At 43.7% G+C, this 15,532-nt stretch overlaps 1 protein-coding gene across 1 annotated transcript in view; it reads right to left on the bottom strand.

The window, feature by feature from the left end:
* Positions 1 to 14,480, bottom strand: part of MOXD1 (monooxygenase DBH like 1) — a 53,386-nt gene extending 38,906 nt beyond the window's left edge. The window contains exons 1-2 of the mRNA XM_086632075.1: positions 14,208 to 14,480; positions 1,305 to 1,451 (exon numbers count right to left, since the gene is read on the bottom strand). Of these exons, the coding sequence (XP_086488201.1) occupies positions 1,305 to 1,451; positions 14,208 to 14,480 (420 nt within the window). The remainder of the gene's footprint in view (positions 1 to 1,304; positions 1,452 to 14,207) is intronic.
* Positions 14,481 to 15,532: the final 1,052 nt, after the last annotated feature.

Raw genomic sequence — 15,532 nt, 5'->3', positions numbered from 1 at the left:
ACTGACTCAATTTTGCTTTTAAAATTAATAATATTTTACACTCATAGAGTTCATTGTAGATCTGCAGAAGTTTAATTTGGCTCTGACAGATGCCTTCATTAACGCCGCAAATTTAAATCATATCTGCAAATAGCAGAACAGACCCATAAAGAGCTAACCAACGAAACACACCAAACTATTTTTGTAGAGGTGCCACTCAACTGGCCAGCAATCAGAAGGTTTCCCCCCAGAACAGTTCCCAGGCTCAACCCTGTAAAGATGTAAATACCTTCTGTGAACTGCTGTCCTTACATGCTAGGGAAGATAGACATTCAATTACAGAACAGATTTTACATCTTAAAAATCAACCTACAGCCACAGCAGAGATCAATTCTCTGTAACCAATTCTCGAAATGCAATAATCACCCCTGAGACAAAATACTTTAACAAATTCGAAAGTGTCCCAGAATGTTAAATTATACTGAGACAATTTGGAGCAGGTGCAAAAACCATAGATCCATTGACTGCCTGGAATCTGGTAGTTTATACAGCTGTGGTTTGTTTCCTGCACCTTTCAGCTCCTCATGTTGCTATTATTGCATATATTGTGAAAATACAGATAATGAAAACAGTGTTGAACTACAATAGCAATGCTTCCAAAATGAGAAGTAAACAAGCCAAAGCATAGAAAGCTTTGCAAATCTCTCTGATCTACCCATCATTTTCAATACGAAAGTCACCAACTTCATATAATTTGAAATTATGCTTAGGAAACTTAGGACAGTAGTCTCTAAGGCAAACGGAGAATTTACCATGAAAAGTATTTTACCATGGTAAGAGTTTTATCATAAAACTCTTCAACTTCTTCATTTTGAATAAAGAAATAAAACCAAAAATATACTACAAATACACATGCTCCAAACCTTTTAAAAAGCCTATCTTGAAGAACAATCACAAGTTAGTGTAAGACCTAAAAAGTGTTTCTCAAGTTGGCATCTCTTGAATGACTGCAGTTGTGGGATATGGGACTTGCTGGCCCAGAGGTACCTGTTTCAATCCTGTGTTCACTTGGCATGTAGAAGTTAGAGAGAATAATGCATTAATGTAGAAGGACAAAGAAAGCTGAAACTAAAATACAGAGCTTAATAAAATGAGCACAAGTATTTTACACAGTTTATTTAAGTTGACCAAAGAGATGTTTTAGTTAATTTCTCTAATTCTGTCCTTTTACTAAGATGAGGTTTTAATAACCAGCTTCATAACCACATATGCATTCGGCCTGTAGTAGTTACTTCATCTCTCTACATATAAGCAGAGCCTCTTACCGTTATGCTTTTGTCATTTGTATCACAAGTGTGCAGTTCTCTGCTAAAAGCCAATATTGTATGTGTGCTGTTTTCCATGGCATATTCCAGATGGTAATCCTGTTGAGGGTCCTTTTTAAGTACTCTGTTTTCATCTGTAAAATAATCCTGTTGAAAAAAAAAAGGTGGCCATTATTGAGATCTAACATTAAATTAAAAATTGAACTTTATGTCTAATACTGAAGCCTCTTAAAACACATATTTATGCAAAATCTTGAAGTATCATAGTTTTGAACCAAATGATAAATTTGAGGTGACACTGAATGTAATTTTTGGTTAAAAATCTTCAGGAAAGCAAGTCTCTTTGATAAGCACCTTAAAGAATGTCTTCAGCAACTTTAACACCTTGCTATCTGCACGTAACTGCAGAAATGCAGTTTAACACCTTGCTATCTGTATGTAACTGCAGTAACCCCCCCCATGGCAGGGGGTTGGAACTAGATGATCTTTGAGGTCCCTTCCAACTCTAACCATTCTATGATTCTATAAATATTGGCTGTACTCAACAACCAAGAAGCCTAATTTATCACAACAACTAGGGTGTTGTGAGCCTTGGGGGGAATTACAGAGAGAATTAATTTCTCTTAATATTCACATCCACATAACTTTTTCTTTCTTTTTTCTTCCCCACAGAAAGCAAATTGCTGGAATGAATATTGACTAGGACAAGAAACCCTACAGCTTATCCAGCAGGGAAAGTGCCGGTCCATATGAAAGCGGCTGGGTTGGGGCTGGGTCGTGGATGAAGCTGTTTGTAAGAAAGACCCTCTCCGTCCGGGGTTCGGCAGAGGAACGGTACAACAGAGGAGCAGCTGCAGCGACGCCGGGTCATTAACCTCCTCACCCCGAATTCCTGCAGCCCTGCGCAGCTGGGACCCGGCCCTCCCTCTCCTCTCACCCCGGCCACCTGGAAAGGGCTGGACACCACCTCAGACGCACCTCCTTTGAGCTTTAGGCTGTTTCTGCCTGGCTTAGGACGGGGAGGGGGGCTTTTAACTCACAGGTATATTTCTCATGCCAAACAGGCTACAGGCAGACACCATTAATCGTGCAGCATCTTTGCGGAACGACACAGCACCAGCTGTTCCTGGAAGGCGTTTACTTCTGTAACTATTTGGACCCCCGTTCACTTTTAGAAAGATTTCTATCGTTCCTCTTTTGCTAAAGTGGAGGTAGCCAAAGCTGAAAAATTGCAAAATGTTACATCCAAGTACTTTGATACCGGTAAAAGTAGCTGATACCTGATTAATTCACTAAAGGATAACTTAGGAGCTGTAATCTTAAACTTAACCCCACCCCAGAAATCTGTGTGTATGCAAGAGACCACATGCACCCCAGCCAGAATGCACAAGTTGGTGTGCCTTTTATAGACATATGAACAACTGCATGCCCAAACAGTTCATTAAAGTATATTAATTTGGATGAAAATTTGTATAAAATTATCTCAGTGATGTTGCAGCTTCAAGGAAGAAAAGGGTACAAAGCTGACAACTTTTATCAATACGAAAATATTCAGATTCAATCCTGTCTTGCTGAAACTACTGAAACAGTACAGGCGTTTTCAGGTCCAGAACAAATCTAAATTTCAAAATTTTTGAAAGGTACTGGAAAGAGTCCTTCTTTTTCTGTCAGCACTTTTCATGACTACAAATGAATGAATACATATGTGAAAGAATACATGCATGGAAAAAATAATTGCCAAAAAGAGCAAAAGAGGAGTCTGGGACCTGAAGGTGTACGCTGAAAGAAAGGCAACTGATGAGCTATACTTGTTTAGAGAAAAAATTTCGGATTTGGTTTTCCAAGTAGACATAATTGGTCTATCCTGGGATGGTACTTGAAGATGAGTACTTTATGAGATCAAAACATTCCACTATAACCCCACATCAGAGCTTGAAAAGAAGCAGTGTATGCCTATACACAATACCATCTCTGCTCTGAAAACACTTCTCTATGGAGTCTCCACTTCCATCTTAAAAATAGTAAGGGCTTGTTTGTGTGATAAATATAACCTTGTAAACATCAACTTTTATCAAAATGTGATATGTTTGATGAGTTGTTACGTTAAATTGGAGAAAGGCTCCCTTGTATTAGAATAAGCACCCGTCCATTGAGTTATTGAGGAATAGAAATTCAAGAACAGCTTTTCCTCACATGGACAGATCGAAAGTCTTTGCCTGAAGTCACTGTGAAGGAAAGCTCAGATACATGAAGCAAAGTTACGTGTGTGCACTCAAATATTTCACTGACGAACTTCACCATTTCTTAACAAGTCTAGAGGACACAGCTGTATCTAAAAAACCCTCTTGTGATACAGCCCTGATTTCCATGAGCCTTCAGGGAGAATGCAAAAATAACTTGAAGAAGTCGTGCAATTAAGGTATTAGCTCACATGTGCCCTGATAATGTGATTGTCAGCATAATTATTTCACTCGTCTGGATGACAGTCAAAGACAGGTCACAGCTCGGGCTCACTGCCAGGGGCTCGTTTTGTGGCTGCCGGCGAATGCTTTGGGGAAGGTGGTCCCAAAGACCAGGCCCCCAGAGAGGACCACGCTGCTTCCCACGGGAGGAGGGCTGGGTTGGGAGAGCTGGGCTGGGGGATGCAGCGCTGCCTGCCCGGGCGCTCGCTGCCTACCCCTGCTGTCGACGCTGAACAGCACTGCGCTCCATCACCCACCTTAAGTTATTTTGTGGGTAGATGCTAATCTGACTGACTAATGTTAATCTTTCCCATGTGAAAATTTCTGTGAAGTAATGAATTCCTTGTCTCTGCCTACTTTCTCTTGCCTGATACACACCACCTCGAAACAGCCCTTGAATATCAGGCTGCTGAGAATACCTGGGAAGCAAATTTATGTAGTGCCCAGGAAGACAGAGATGTCCATTTATTTCCCAAATCCTACAACCCCACTGAGTGCAGTGGGACTGCCCTGGAGGAATCAAGTGTGAGTATGCTTGTCAGGAGCTATTTCGGAGTTAGCAAACTGCCTCTATTACTATTTCTATTTCTTTTGTTGAAAATTATCCAGATGTTCATTACAAAAATAAAATCAAATAGCACGATTTGATACCAGAGAGGTGGTGGATGCTCCATCCCTGGAGACGTTCAAGGCCAGGTTGGATGAGGCCCTGAGCAACCTGATCTAGTTGGAGATATCCCTGTTCCTTGCAGGGGGGTTGGACTAGATGACCTTTGAAGGTCCCTTCCAGCCCTAACCATTCTATGATTCTATGATTCTATGATTCCTGAACAGCTCAGAATTTGATTGCTCAACATCTCAAACAAAAATGGTTTGTTTACTAGTTTGAAAAGAAAATAAGGCCACATTGCCAAGGAAACATACTGATCTCTTTTTGCTCACAAAGATTTAAGTCAAACTGTGCAGACTTTGCTCAATTTACTAACCAGTGTTTAAAAGCCTTTAAGCCATGTGTTTGTGTACATAACATAATGACAAAAGGAGGTTATCAAAAATGAAGACACACTGACAATTTGTGATGCCACATCCTTTTTAGCAGCATCTTGGAAAAATAAGAAAAAGTTAGTGGTAGATATATCTTCATAGATATATATCTGTATCTTTATGCACCTCCTATGATTCCTTTCAGAGTAGAAAAATAAGAACAAATAGCCCTGCTCCTATGGTACAAATCCAATCAAAACCACCATATTCGGACAGCGTACATCCCATTTAAGTCATTGTGTCTAGTCAAAGGAGAAAGCTGGGTACCTCTGAAGGCCTTTGAGAAGTGACTTATAAGGCCAAAGGACAACACAGGGGATTTTCATAGATTTCATAGATTTCACAGATTTCTAGGTTGGAAAAGACCTTAGAGATCATCGAGTCCAACCGTCCCTAATCCCCATTAAACCATATCCCTAAGTAGATCATCCACTCTATTCTTAAACACATCCAGGGATGGGGACTCAACCACCTCCCTGGGCAGCCTATTCCAGTGGCTGACAACCCTTTCAGAGAAGAAATACTTTCTAACATCCAACCTGAATCTCCCCTGACTAAGCTTATACCCATTTCCTCTTGTTCTATCACCCATCACTAATGTAAAGAGACCTTCCCCTACCTCCCCACCATCCCTTCTCAAGGATTTGTAGGCTGTAATCAGGTCTCCCCTCAGCCTCCTCTTCTCCAGGCTAAACAGCCCCAACTCCCTCAGCCGCTCCCCGTAAGTTTTATTTTCCAGCCCCTTGACCAGTTTAGTCGCCCTTCTTTGGACTCGCTCCAGGAGCTCAATATCCCTCTTAAAGCGAGGGGCCCAAAACTGGACACAATATTCCAGGTGCGGCCTCACCAGTGCCGAGTACAGGGGCAGGATCACTTCCCTGCTCCTGCTGGTTACACTATTCTTGATACACGCCAGTATCCCATTGGCCTTTTTGGCCACCTGGGCACACTGCTGGCTCATATCAAGCCGGTAGTCAACCAACACCCCCAGGTCCTTCTCCACCAGGCAGCTCTCCAGCCACTCTTCCCCGAGCCTATAGCGATGCTTGGGGTTTTTATACCCCAAGTGAAGGACTCTGCACTTGGCCTTATTAAAGCTCATGCCATTAGCCTCAGCCCAACCCACCAGAGACCAGAGAGGGGATGTTAGGTATCTGGACTTCATCTGAACTGATAAATATGGTTTGAAAATGTCTTAGGGCCAGACTGCCTTAGCACAGAACTCAAATTCACAAGTTTCACTCATTTAATTCTGTAAAGAAGGGAGTGCAACATTTTCATCAAGAGAATTACAGTGCTTCAACATCTATCACAGATGGTCTGAGACGTGCCTCGTGTCAGAACAGCTTATCCTTCCCACCAGGCAGGAAAAGGCTCTGATGTGCCGACCTCTTTTACACAGATTTGGTTTTGCCACCCCACACAGTTAGCTAGAAAACCTGTGTCTTTTGTAGGATAGATTATACTGACACAAGTCCCCTTGAATTTCAAGGAGTCTCAGCAGAGATCTGCAACAGTGTATCAAGACCTTAAAGCTGAATTTCTGAAACACTTACAGCAGAAACCTGAAAACATGGATTTGTGTAATGATTCAGCACTTGAATCCAAATTCTTCAGTTTCTCACATACACAAAAGTATATGCCATATGGTGAATGAAGATAAAGTTGCCAAGTTTCACATCAGCTTTACAGAAGTTGAAGCAGTTACAGAAAGAGAATATGAGGGTGCAAGAACTATATTTTTCTAGTAAGAACATCTTATTTTGATTATTTAATTAGCAAGTGTTTAAAACAAAGTTTCAGAAGTGTTATTGGTCATGCTACATAATAACAAAAATGTTATTTTTATTTCAAAATTTGCTTTGGTAAACTGTTTACAGTTGAAATGTAAAGTTTCTGCACTCTCTTTAATTACATTTCATAAACTGGCATTTTAAACTCTACACTAAACTGTGCAATCAATCAACTAATTACAGATCTCCTTCCTCACATTAACTAGAAGTTGAAACAACATATGGAAACTGAAAAATCCTCCTGACAGTACAAGTTATTTTATGTTCTTTTCCAGATGTGAAGCCGATCATGTTATACTGTTCTTCAGATCCCATTAACCACTCACTCTCTTAAAAAAAAACCAAATGTTTTGCTGCATATATGGTTTCTGATTGCTGCTCTACAAACAGTCAGGGAGAATCGTTTCTATAGGATGTGAAAAGAGGCTGGTTTCTCCTTCGAGAATGTAAGCCCAGCTGCCGAGGGAAGCCTGACCCCCAAAGCACCACCAGCTGTCATCGCAAACTTGAACAGGTGTTTATGGGACTCCCTCCCCAGTTCTTTACAATGTACAAGATTGTTTTGTTTATGATATCCATTTCCCATCCTAAATTATACACAGCACCTTTCAACCTCAAGGAGCATAAAATAACTCTCAAACTGTGGCTCCATCCAGCAATTGCCTTGCAGGCTCAGCTTGTGAGCAGCTCTGCTGCTGTGATTTACACATGCTGCCCTTCTCCAACTTGGAGATCATGGACATTTCAGCAGCGATTTAACACTTACAAGCAAGTAAAGAAACAAACCGGGAATGGGAAATGAGGGAAAAACAAGCTGTGCTGCAACTAGTCCTCACCTATAGTCTGCAGCCAACCCATGGAGTTTTGAACATACCTAAACTACCCAAACTGATGTCTCAGACCAGGGATGAAGACAGGTTTGGCAAAGGAATCGGGAAGCTGTAACCAAGATGAAGTTTGGCAGAGTAGAGGATCTATGTGAGTATAAATAGGATGGATAAATTGCTACAGTACGCAAAAGAACTGACCAAAACATTTGTTTGAAATAAGCACCAAGCTATGCCTTTCTGGGTTTCCAAAAAATAACTGTGGTTAACGTTTCTCTTTTTCATTGTTGCATTCAATTTAGATGGAATCCTGTTGCTCATGGTTCCAGCACACACTGGATGTTACCACCAAAAAGAAGCTGGTTTTGCATTGTATTTAGCAAGAAGCAAACAGAGAATGAGTTTACAAATAAGCAAACCAAACTTCTTTGCAACCTCAAATAAATTTCAGCTTGAGTTTCAGGCAAAGCTCTTACTATGCTCTTATGCTAGGGAAAAGCAGAGCCCAAACACAGAAAACTAACATGAAGCAGGAGTCTGAAAGCATCATTGCTCCATACAAGAACACCTTGAGAGCATTCCAGTTGACTGATCCAATCTTGAGATTGGCCTCAAATGAAAAAATATCCACAGAAAGGATACAGCGACAGCAATCAAGCAGTTGCAAGAAGTTCCTAAAGTAACTGGGATCCATAAGTACAGCTGCTGCCCTACGAACAGTCTGTTTGTAATTAATTTAATTATTTATTTATTTATTTTGCCTAAGCAGCAGATTAGCATGAAGTGATTCAGTCCTCACCAGGAAGCCTTGATCTTACTCAAGCAGTCAGTTCCAAGAAGCCATGCACAATTCCTGGTACAATTCCAATTAAACTGACTGAATCACACTAGAGTAAATACGGATTATTTACTTCAGGTATACTACTAACTTTCACAAGGACAGAAAATCTTAATCTGTAACAAATGATTATGGATGTATCTGCATTTTAAATGTAAACATACACATCTACACAAAGACACACATTTTCCACTTGTGCATTTACAGAAACAAGTAATGCATGTATGTGTGTGTACAGGTACGTATATCTTCTTTGCAAGAAGAGGGTGTGTGTTTTTTTACACATGAAACACAGTTATTTACTAAGAGACATGTTTTTCCTCATTCAAACTGTAACTTATTGAAATACACTTCAGTGTATTTCTTATATCTAGGTAAATGTTGCCCAGGGCAGCTTCCCGGTAACCTACAGCCAGCAGTGACACCCCTTGGTTTCAGCAGCATTCCTCAGAAATATAAAAATATTGCTTTCTCCACACACACATGAAAAACACCGAAATGTGGAAGCTCTCTAACTGACCGCATGAAGGTGTAAGAAGCATGAGGTTAGAAGCTGAAATATGACATTGCTTACCGGTGTGGATAATTTGACTTTGCAGCAGAGTCCCAAGGATCTATCTGAGTCTTTAAATCAAGAATAAATGTTGATTTAAGATGTCATATTTCAGTTATATCAGAAGCTATAAAGCGAGGCGAAAGGCTGTCCAAACACAAACAGACCAGACAAAACATGTAGCAAAGTGTTTTAAGGGAAAGAAAACCTGTAAGTAGGAGATACTGCGTGATCCAATTTCGCAACTGTATCACAAGGAACATTCCTTACACAGGAGCTACATTTAATCAGTACAAATTTTCTTGTTTTAATTACTTTAATTGCTTAAATTACAAGGAATTTTTAAAAACACTTAAGGGATTTTCAAGCACAACTATTAACAATACTTGTTCGAAAAACTTCTGTAAGTGCCTTAGAAAATCTCCCCTCCTCCCTCTCCTACTCCTAGGATACTTGTTTCTATTGAGAATGAAATAATTCCTCCATTATTCTAAGCTTTTACATCACTCATGGTCACTACATTTCAATCCTACCCCAGGTACTTTTTTTGGGGGGAGCTGTAAGAAAATTTCATTTTCTTGGTCTTTCCAAAATCCAAAGGACAAGAAAAAATACCATTAAAAAAATAACCAAACAAAAAAAAAACAGCCTCCCGCAAGCCTGCAAAATACAAGAGCTACAGAATTTTTCTCATCTTTTGTTCACCAACTGTTGCTTCCTTGTCCTAACTATTGTACCTCTGAAAGGGAACCACAAAGCATCCAGCCAGCGGAGATGTACACTGGAGTGTCTCTTTATGCCCCACATCGAAGCCAAGAGGGACTCATTAGTCATCTGGAGATTTTGCCCCAATGCCCAAAGGCACGAAATACCTCCGACAAAGCACCAACCGTGATATGTCAGTGTGGCACTCGCTTTGCATGTCCCTTGGTGCCTTTCGAGTTGTTTTCTAAACACTTCTTTTGTTACTGTTGGCTTGAGTGCCCTTAAAAGCAGCATCTCGTTAAGTACAGAGAATGCTCACTGTTTTCCCTCCTTTAAAATCTCTCCCAAGTACTTCCCTACGAGCAATTAAGCTAACTCTATGGGATACATTTGATAACAGATACTCTTTAGTTTGGGTGACAGTTAACGAGCAAGGCTGCAATGAATAATAAAGTACTTTTTAGTGACATACAGTCCCTATTCACCCTGAGTAGGGACTATTTTCGTGCAAGTTCAACAGAAGATTCTAACAATGCGACCCTCTTGTATAACTTGCACAAAATAGGCATTCATCGAGGAGGATTACTCTCCCCAAAATGGGGCTCTCAGCAGCTACGTGCTGTGGGTGGGGATGCACAATTCCAGACAGGGGTGGAGACCAAAGAAAAGGCATGGATCTAGCATGAAAATGCATGCTGTGTTAATTCATAAGCACAAAAGAGATGCATTTTTTTTAAAAAAAAAAGTAAGTAAAAAAAAAAAAAAAGGAGGACTAAGGCTGCCTCAATAACTTTTATGAAGAGTAACACATGCTGCAAGTGACCATAGCAAAATTTCAAGGTAACGTTTTGCTGAGTACAAACTCTTCTTCCAAGTCCACCCAACCCCTGTAAAGACAAAGGCAGCTCCCAGCTTTTCAATGCCAGACCCTGTTGGTATCTTCTATTGTTCTCAAACACACTCACCCAAACCCCACATGATCTGCTGCTCTGTCAGCACCACAGGGCTCTCAGTAACATGCTAGAATAACTTGTTTACTGTTCTCCCTCTTTTTCTCCCTCTGCTTGGTAGAGGTGTGTCCCTCATGACAATACAGTAAAGCTGTCCATATATGTTTTTATGTATTTATGCTACGTCCTCTACATCCTCCAAAAGTATGTCTAGATTCCCATTCCAAATACCAAACTTCTGAAATGTTAAGACAGTAAATGTATGATTGTACAACCATTCAAATGCTCTCCAGACAACTACTCTGGTACACTGTGAATGTTTGTTCTTCTTCTCTCATGACATCGTAACACTTTACACCTTGATATATTTAGAGAGAACCAAACCTCAGACTTTCAAATCATTCTGGTCTTTGTTTATGCCAGACACCCTTTTAGCTTAAATACAGCTCAAACATGGAAAAGCAAACCAAAACAAATAACTCATTACACCCAACTTCAGGAGACACTTAAAACCTCAGAAAGTAAAACTCTTGGATATGCAGAACTTTGAGTCACCAGATTTTTTCAAGGCAAGCACTGCCTGCTGATGGTGGGAGTAGCATCTACTTGCTCTGAGAGGATGAAGAATAAATGCCAAGTGAAATGTTTCCTTTCTTCTCTGAAACTGCCTGGAAGTTTTCCTCTACCTTGATACAGGGATCTTCCACAGACTAAGGAGTATCTGCTTGCACCTTTACAGGCAGTTGTAGTCTAACCACGTTTACATGTTTGCTCACAGAAGAGGACTCTTCCCTCGGAGAACACTTTCTATTTTTAGAGAGGGAGAGAGTATTTAATGGGGAAAAAAGAGGCTAAATTCTCCCGAGAGACAAGCCATTTCAATGCCCACTTGAAAGGCTATAAAGGTGTTTCAGAACATCTTCTGAAAATCAGGCGACTAAGAAGCATCTCAAAACTTTCAAAGAAACCATAAAATGACCCTTCTAAGAGTTTAGACCACGATGCACATTTTCCGACTGATGATCATGGAATAAAAACATATTTCTAAAACCGAAAAGAAAAGTAAGTTCTTTCATGACGGGGTGTACATATTTTATGGAGTGCAGCTGGGCATAAAACCACATACTTTCAAGGGTACTATCTATGAAAAATTCTTTTTTATTAGTCAATAATATAAATGACTGTGATATACACAACACAGAACATATTTTTAAAATATTTACTGTATTTATGTGTTCAGTAAAGGGAGGAATTAGATACTATTGAAATAACGTTCTAGAACAAGTTACTCATTAAATAGCAAACCCTGCTGACTGGCCAGAAGAAGCTCTTGCACAAATTTTGTTTCTCCATCATCTTTATTTAAGGAACTTTTAAAAAAGATGTGATTCCAGTTTACAAAGAAACCCTGCTGCGTACAACTGAAGAAAAAATGAAGATGGAGAAAACCTCAGGCTGCAAGCAAGCTTAACAAAAGTGTTTCTTGTGTGCCTTACCTACTCAGAAGTGCAACAAAGTAACTCACTGCACTTGGCATAGCAGATGTTCTTGTGCCAAATTAGCCTTTCTCGAAAAATATCCAGTGCTCTGAAGCAGGAGGTGCTTGCTACAGTCCTCCTCTTTTCTATCTCGGTTGTATCTGTCGTGGGATGACAGTGAATAAAATCTTTGAAAGAAGAACAGCATTTGTATGAAGTCAGTTTTAAAGGATGCTGAAAACCTGTGAAAGGTGCTGAAAAGAGCCACAGATGTGGAGTGCTGTGGAAAATGTCCCGCAGTGGGATGCTTAAAGAGCTCGATTGACTGATTGATTGATTTCATGCAAAAGAAAATTGAGGAGTGACTTGCTTACAGTACATAAATAACTTTATGGAGGTGGGATAGCAGGGCGAGCAGACTTTTTAATGTAGCAGAGAAAACACATAGCTGAAATCTGAAGCCAGATAAACTAATACTGGAAATCAGGAACAGCAAAGACTCACAATTGCCGCAAACTGTCAAGGGAAGTGATGGATCCTCCATCACTGGATGTCCTTACACTAGCTTTGGATGTCTTTGTGAAAGACTTGCTTTACTCTAACAGGATCTATGCACTAACCAAGCACAAAGTTTGTGTTGTGTTTCTTTTATTGGTTAATAGGTGTACCTTCCAAAATGTACGGCTCCAGCAAGACTTACATTCTATCAGCTAAGAGCTCACTGCTTGATAACCAGAATGGAGGAGTGTTTTTTTTTATTAGTGATTTATTTAGACTGAGGTGTTTTGGAAAAAATATCTTAATTTTGAAATATAGAGAAAAAAATATTCTGAAAATCATCAGTCTGAAATTAGATAAAACACATACTTCCTTAACCTTCACACAGTGAACTAATGGGGGGGGGGGCGGGGGAGGGAGAAGGTAAAACTTCCCTTTTTTCTGGAAAAGGTTTAATTTTATAAAATCTTGACAGATCAAACAGGGAGCATATTAAGCATTTCGTTTTCTTACGATGAAATGTTGGTAAAAATACATATTCTTAAAGGAAAACCTCGCAAAATTTAAGCAGCAGCTTCGAAGATCAACTAGTTCTAACACGATGAAGAAAAGACAGACAACTTCTCCTAGACCATACAACTTCTCCTAGACCATACTCCAACAACTGGGTGTTGCTCTGCTCTCGAATTGCCTCTCTAAACGTTGTTATTCAGGCAACCGGGGATGACAAGTCGGCACACGGGGCCTGATTCCCCTTTCACTCACCCATGGGACAAGCTGCCCCTGCTCCCCCAGCCCCGGAGCAATGCCTCCAGCCTGGATCTCAGGTCACTGACAGGGGATCAAAGGTGTGGGTCCCTTCCCTTCCCATAGCTCCTACCCCACCAGCCACTGGTGCCTCCTGGAGGGGATGCTTTGCTGGAAGCACCAGCAGAGCCTGTGTCCCACACTCCTGTTCCCAACCATAGCCCTGGCAGTATCTAGACAACTACAGGAACACACCTACAGAATTATTCCAACACAGCTGGGCTCCTCCAAGCTTGCTTTACCAGACCAAGGACAAGTACCAGGAGCCCCAGTGGTTACTCTGTAAGTTCTTTTCAATAACTAGTCAAAACAGCTCCAGGTGAGCAGAAGGTGAACTCAAGGAGCAGCACTGGCTGTGCCCCAGCAGACGAAGACGTCAGGAGGCTGGTGGGATCATGTTCTCATGCCAGTGGAATTGCAAAGAGGAAGGTCAGGCGGCACAAGGATGGCCAAGCTCGGTCACTTGCTGGCAGGGAGAGGGCTGCACCTCGCTGGGAGAGACTCTGCCCTCCCTCCCCTCTCCTCCTCGGGTCTAGGCTCAGAGGGCCGGCACGGAGAGTGCCCAAGGAGACAAAAAAGGCCTGTTGCGTTTTCTGGATAAAGGGGAAGGAAACCCGACACCTTTGACGAAACCCACCTAGAAGTTTAAGAGGGAAGGTTGGCAGGGAGCAGACCGAAAAGGAGTAGCTCCTCTGGGGGGAGAGGAACACAGAACAATGGGAATAACCGAAAAGCTGGAAGGAAGAGGCAAAGAGGTACGGAGATGAGGGGGGAGAAGGCTGCAAAGGGAAGAGGGGAAAAGAAAGAGGCGTCCCGAGAAAGAAACAGCAGGGGGAAGGCGGGCGGACAAAGAGAAGCCGGGACGCGGGGCGGGAGCGGGGTGCCGGGAGCGCTCTCCCCCGGAGGGCGCCGGCGGCTTGCGGGCGAGGGGAAGGAGCCGGGCCTTACCTGCAGGTAGGGCTGGCCCCTCTCCACGCCCCCCACCACGATGTCGGCCGAGGCCATGCCGCCGCTGGCCGAGAGCCCGAAGCCCACGTAGCCGCGGGTGCGCACCTCCAGGCGGAAGGCGAGGACGCTGCCGTGGCGGCCCCAGCGCAGGCGATACGCGGCCGCGCCGTCCAGCACCGCGCTGTGCGGGTAGCTCCGCGGCGGCGGGACGGCGGCGGCGGCGGCGCACAGCAGCCCGCCCAGCACCAGCGCCCAGGGCCGCGGCCGCCGCATCCTCCCGCCGCGCACCGGCGGCCGCGTGTGTCTCTGCGTGTGTCCGGGCGCTCGTGTGCGTGTGCGTGTGTGTGTGTGTGTGTGCGGAGAAGGGGGGCCGGGTGCCCCGGTCACCCCGCCCCCGCTGCGGGCGGGCGGGCGGGCGGCACCGTGCCGGCCGGCCCCGTCGGGGCAGCGCGCCCTCGGCCGCCGCTTTCTTCGCTCCCCGCCCCGGCCCGGCGCTGGCGGCCGCCCCCGCTCCCCCCGCGCCTCCCGTCGGGGCCGGGCTGGGCCGAGCCTCCGCCGCACCGGCAGCACCTGCCGTGCGCTCGCCGCGGCTGCCGGGCTCCCGGGGAAGCGATCGGAGTTGGCGTTAGCCAGAGAAAATCCTCCTCCTGTCGGGGGAAGCGGGGAGGAGGCGGCGGACGGGACTTTCCCGCTGCTCCCTGGGGACTCCCTCCAGCCCCACGGGAGCTTTAACTCCAGTGGAAGAAGTCCGCGGGAGGAAGCCTGGAGGCAAAGGAGCGCTTTCCAGCTCTCAGCCACTTCTTCATTCAGTGTGAGAGCGCGGTGCCGCGGACGGATGCCCGAGTAGGCAGATGCCCCGTCGGGAGAGTTATTTTTGCTCCGTAAGTGGAAAACGAGGACCGTCCCTGTGACTGGCACTGAGGTGGCACAGCTTAACACCCCACCCGCTCCCCTTGTCACCCCCGCAGCCGTCCCCGGTGCCACCATCCCTCGGGCAGCCTGGCCACGCGGTCCCCGGTGCACCCGGAGCCGAAGCTGCAGCCGCTTCCCCTCCGCGCACCGCCACCGCCATGGCGGGAGGAAAGCAGAGATCAGAAAGACGTTTTTGGAGGAATGTTCCCCAGCCCCTTGAGAATCTGAATGGAAAGAAAAAATAGCACAGCTATTTTTCCAAAACTGGAAAGTCAGGGTCCACAAGAATTCGCATTGGCCCTTGAAGGCTCCAAGCGACGCAAAATCAGTTTTAAAATGAAGTTACGCTGTTTGAATTGTGTGTCGTTCATGTTTAAATGAAGAAGAAAGAGTCTGGCACTCAATAGAAATGA

Source organism: Tauraco erythrolophus, chromosome 2 (assembly GCF_009769465.1).
Source record: "Tauraco erythrolophus isolate bTauEry1 chromosome 2, bTauEry1.pri, whole genome shotgun sequence".
Classification (NCBI taxonomy): Eukaryota; Metazoa; Chordata; class Aves; order Musophagiformes; family Musophagidae; genus Tauraco; species Tauraco erythrolophus.
The sequence above is the reverse complement of the archived record's forward strand: the minus strand, read 5'-3'. Positions and strand labels throughout refer to the sequence as shown.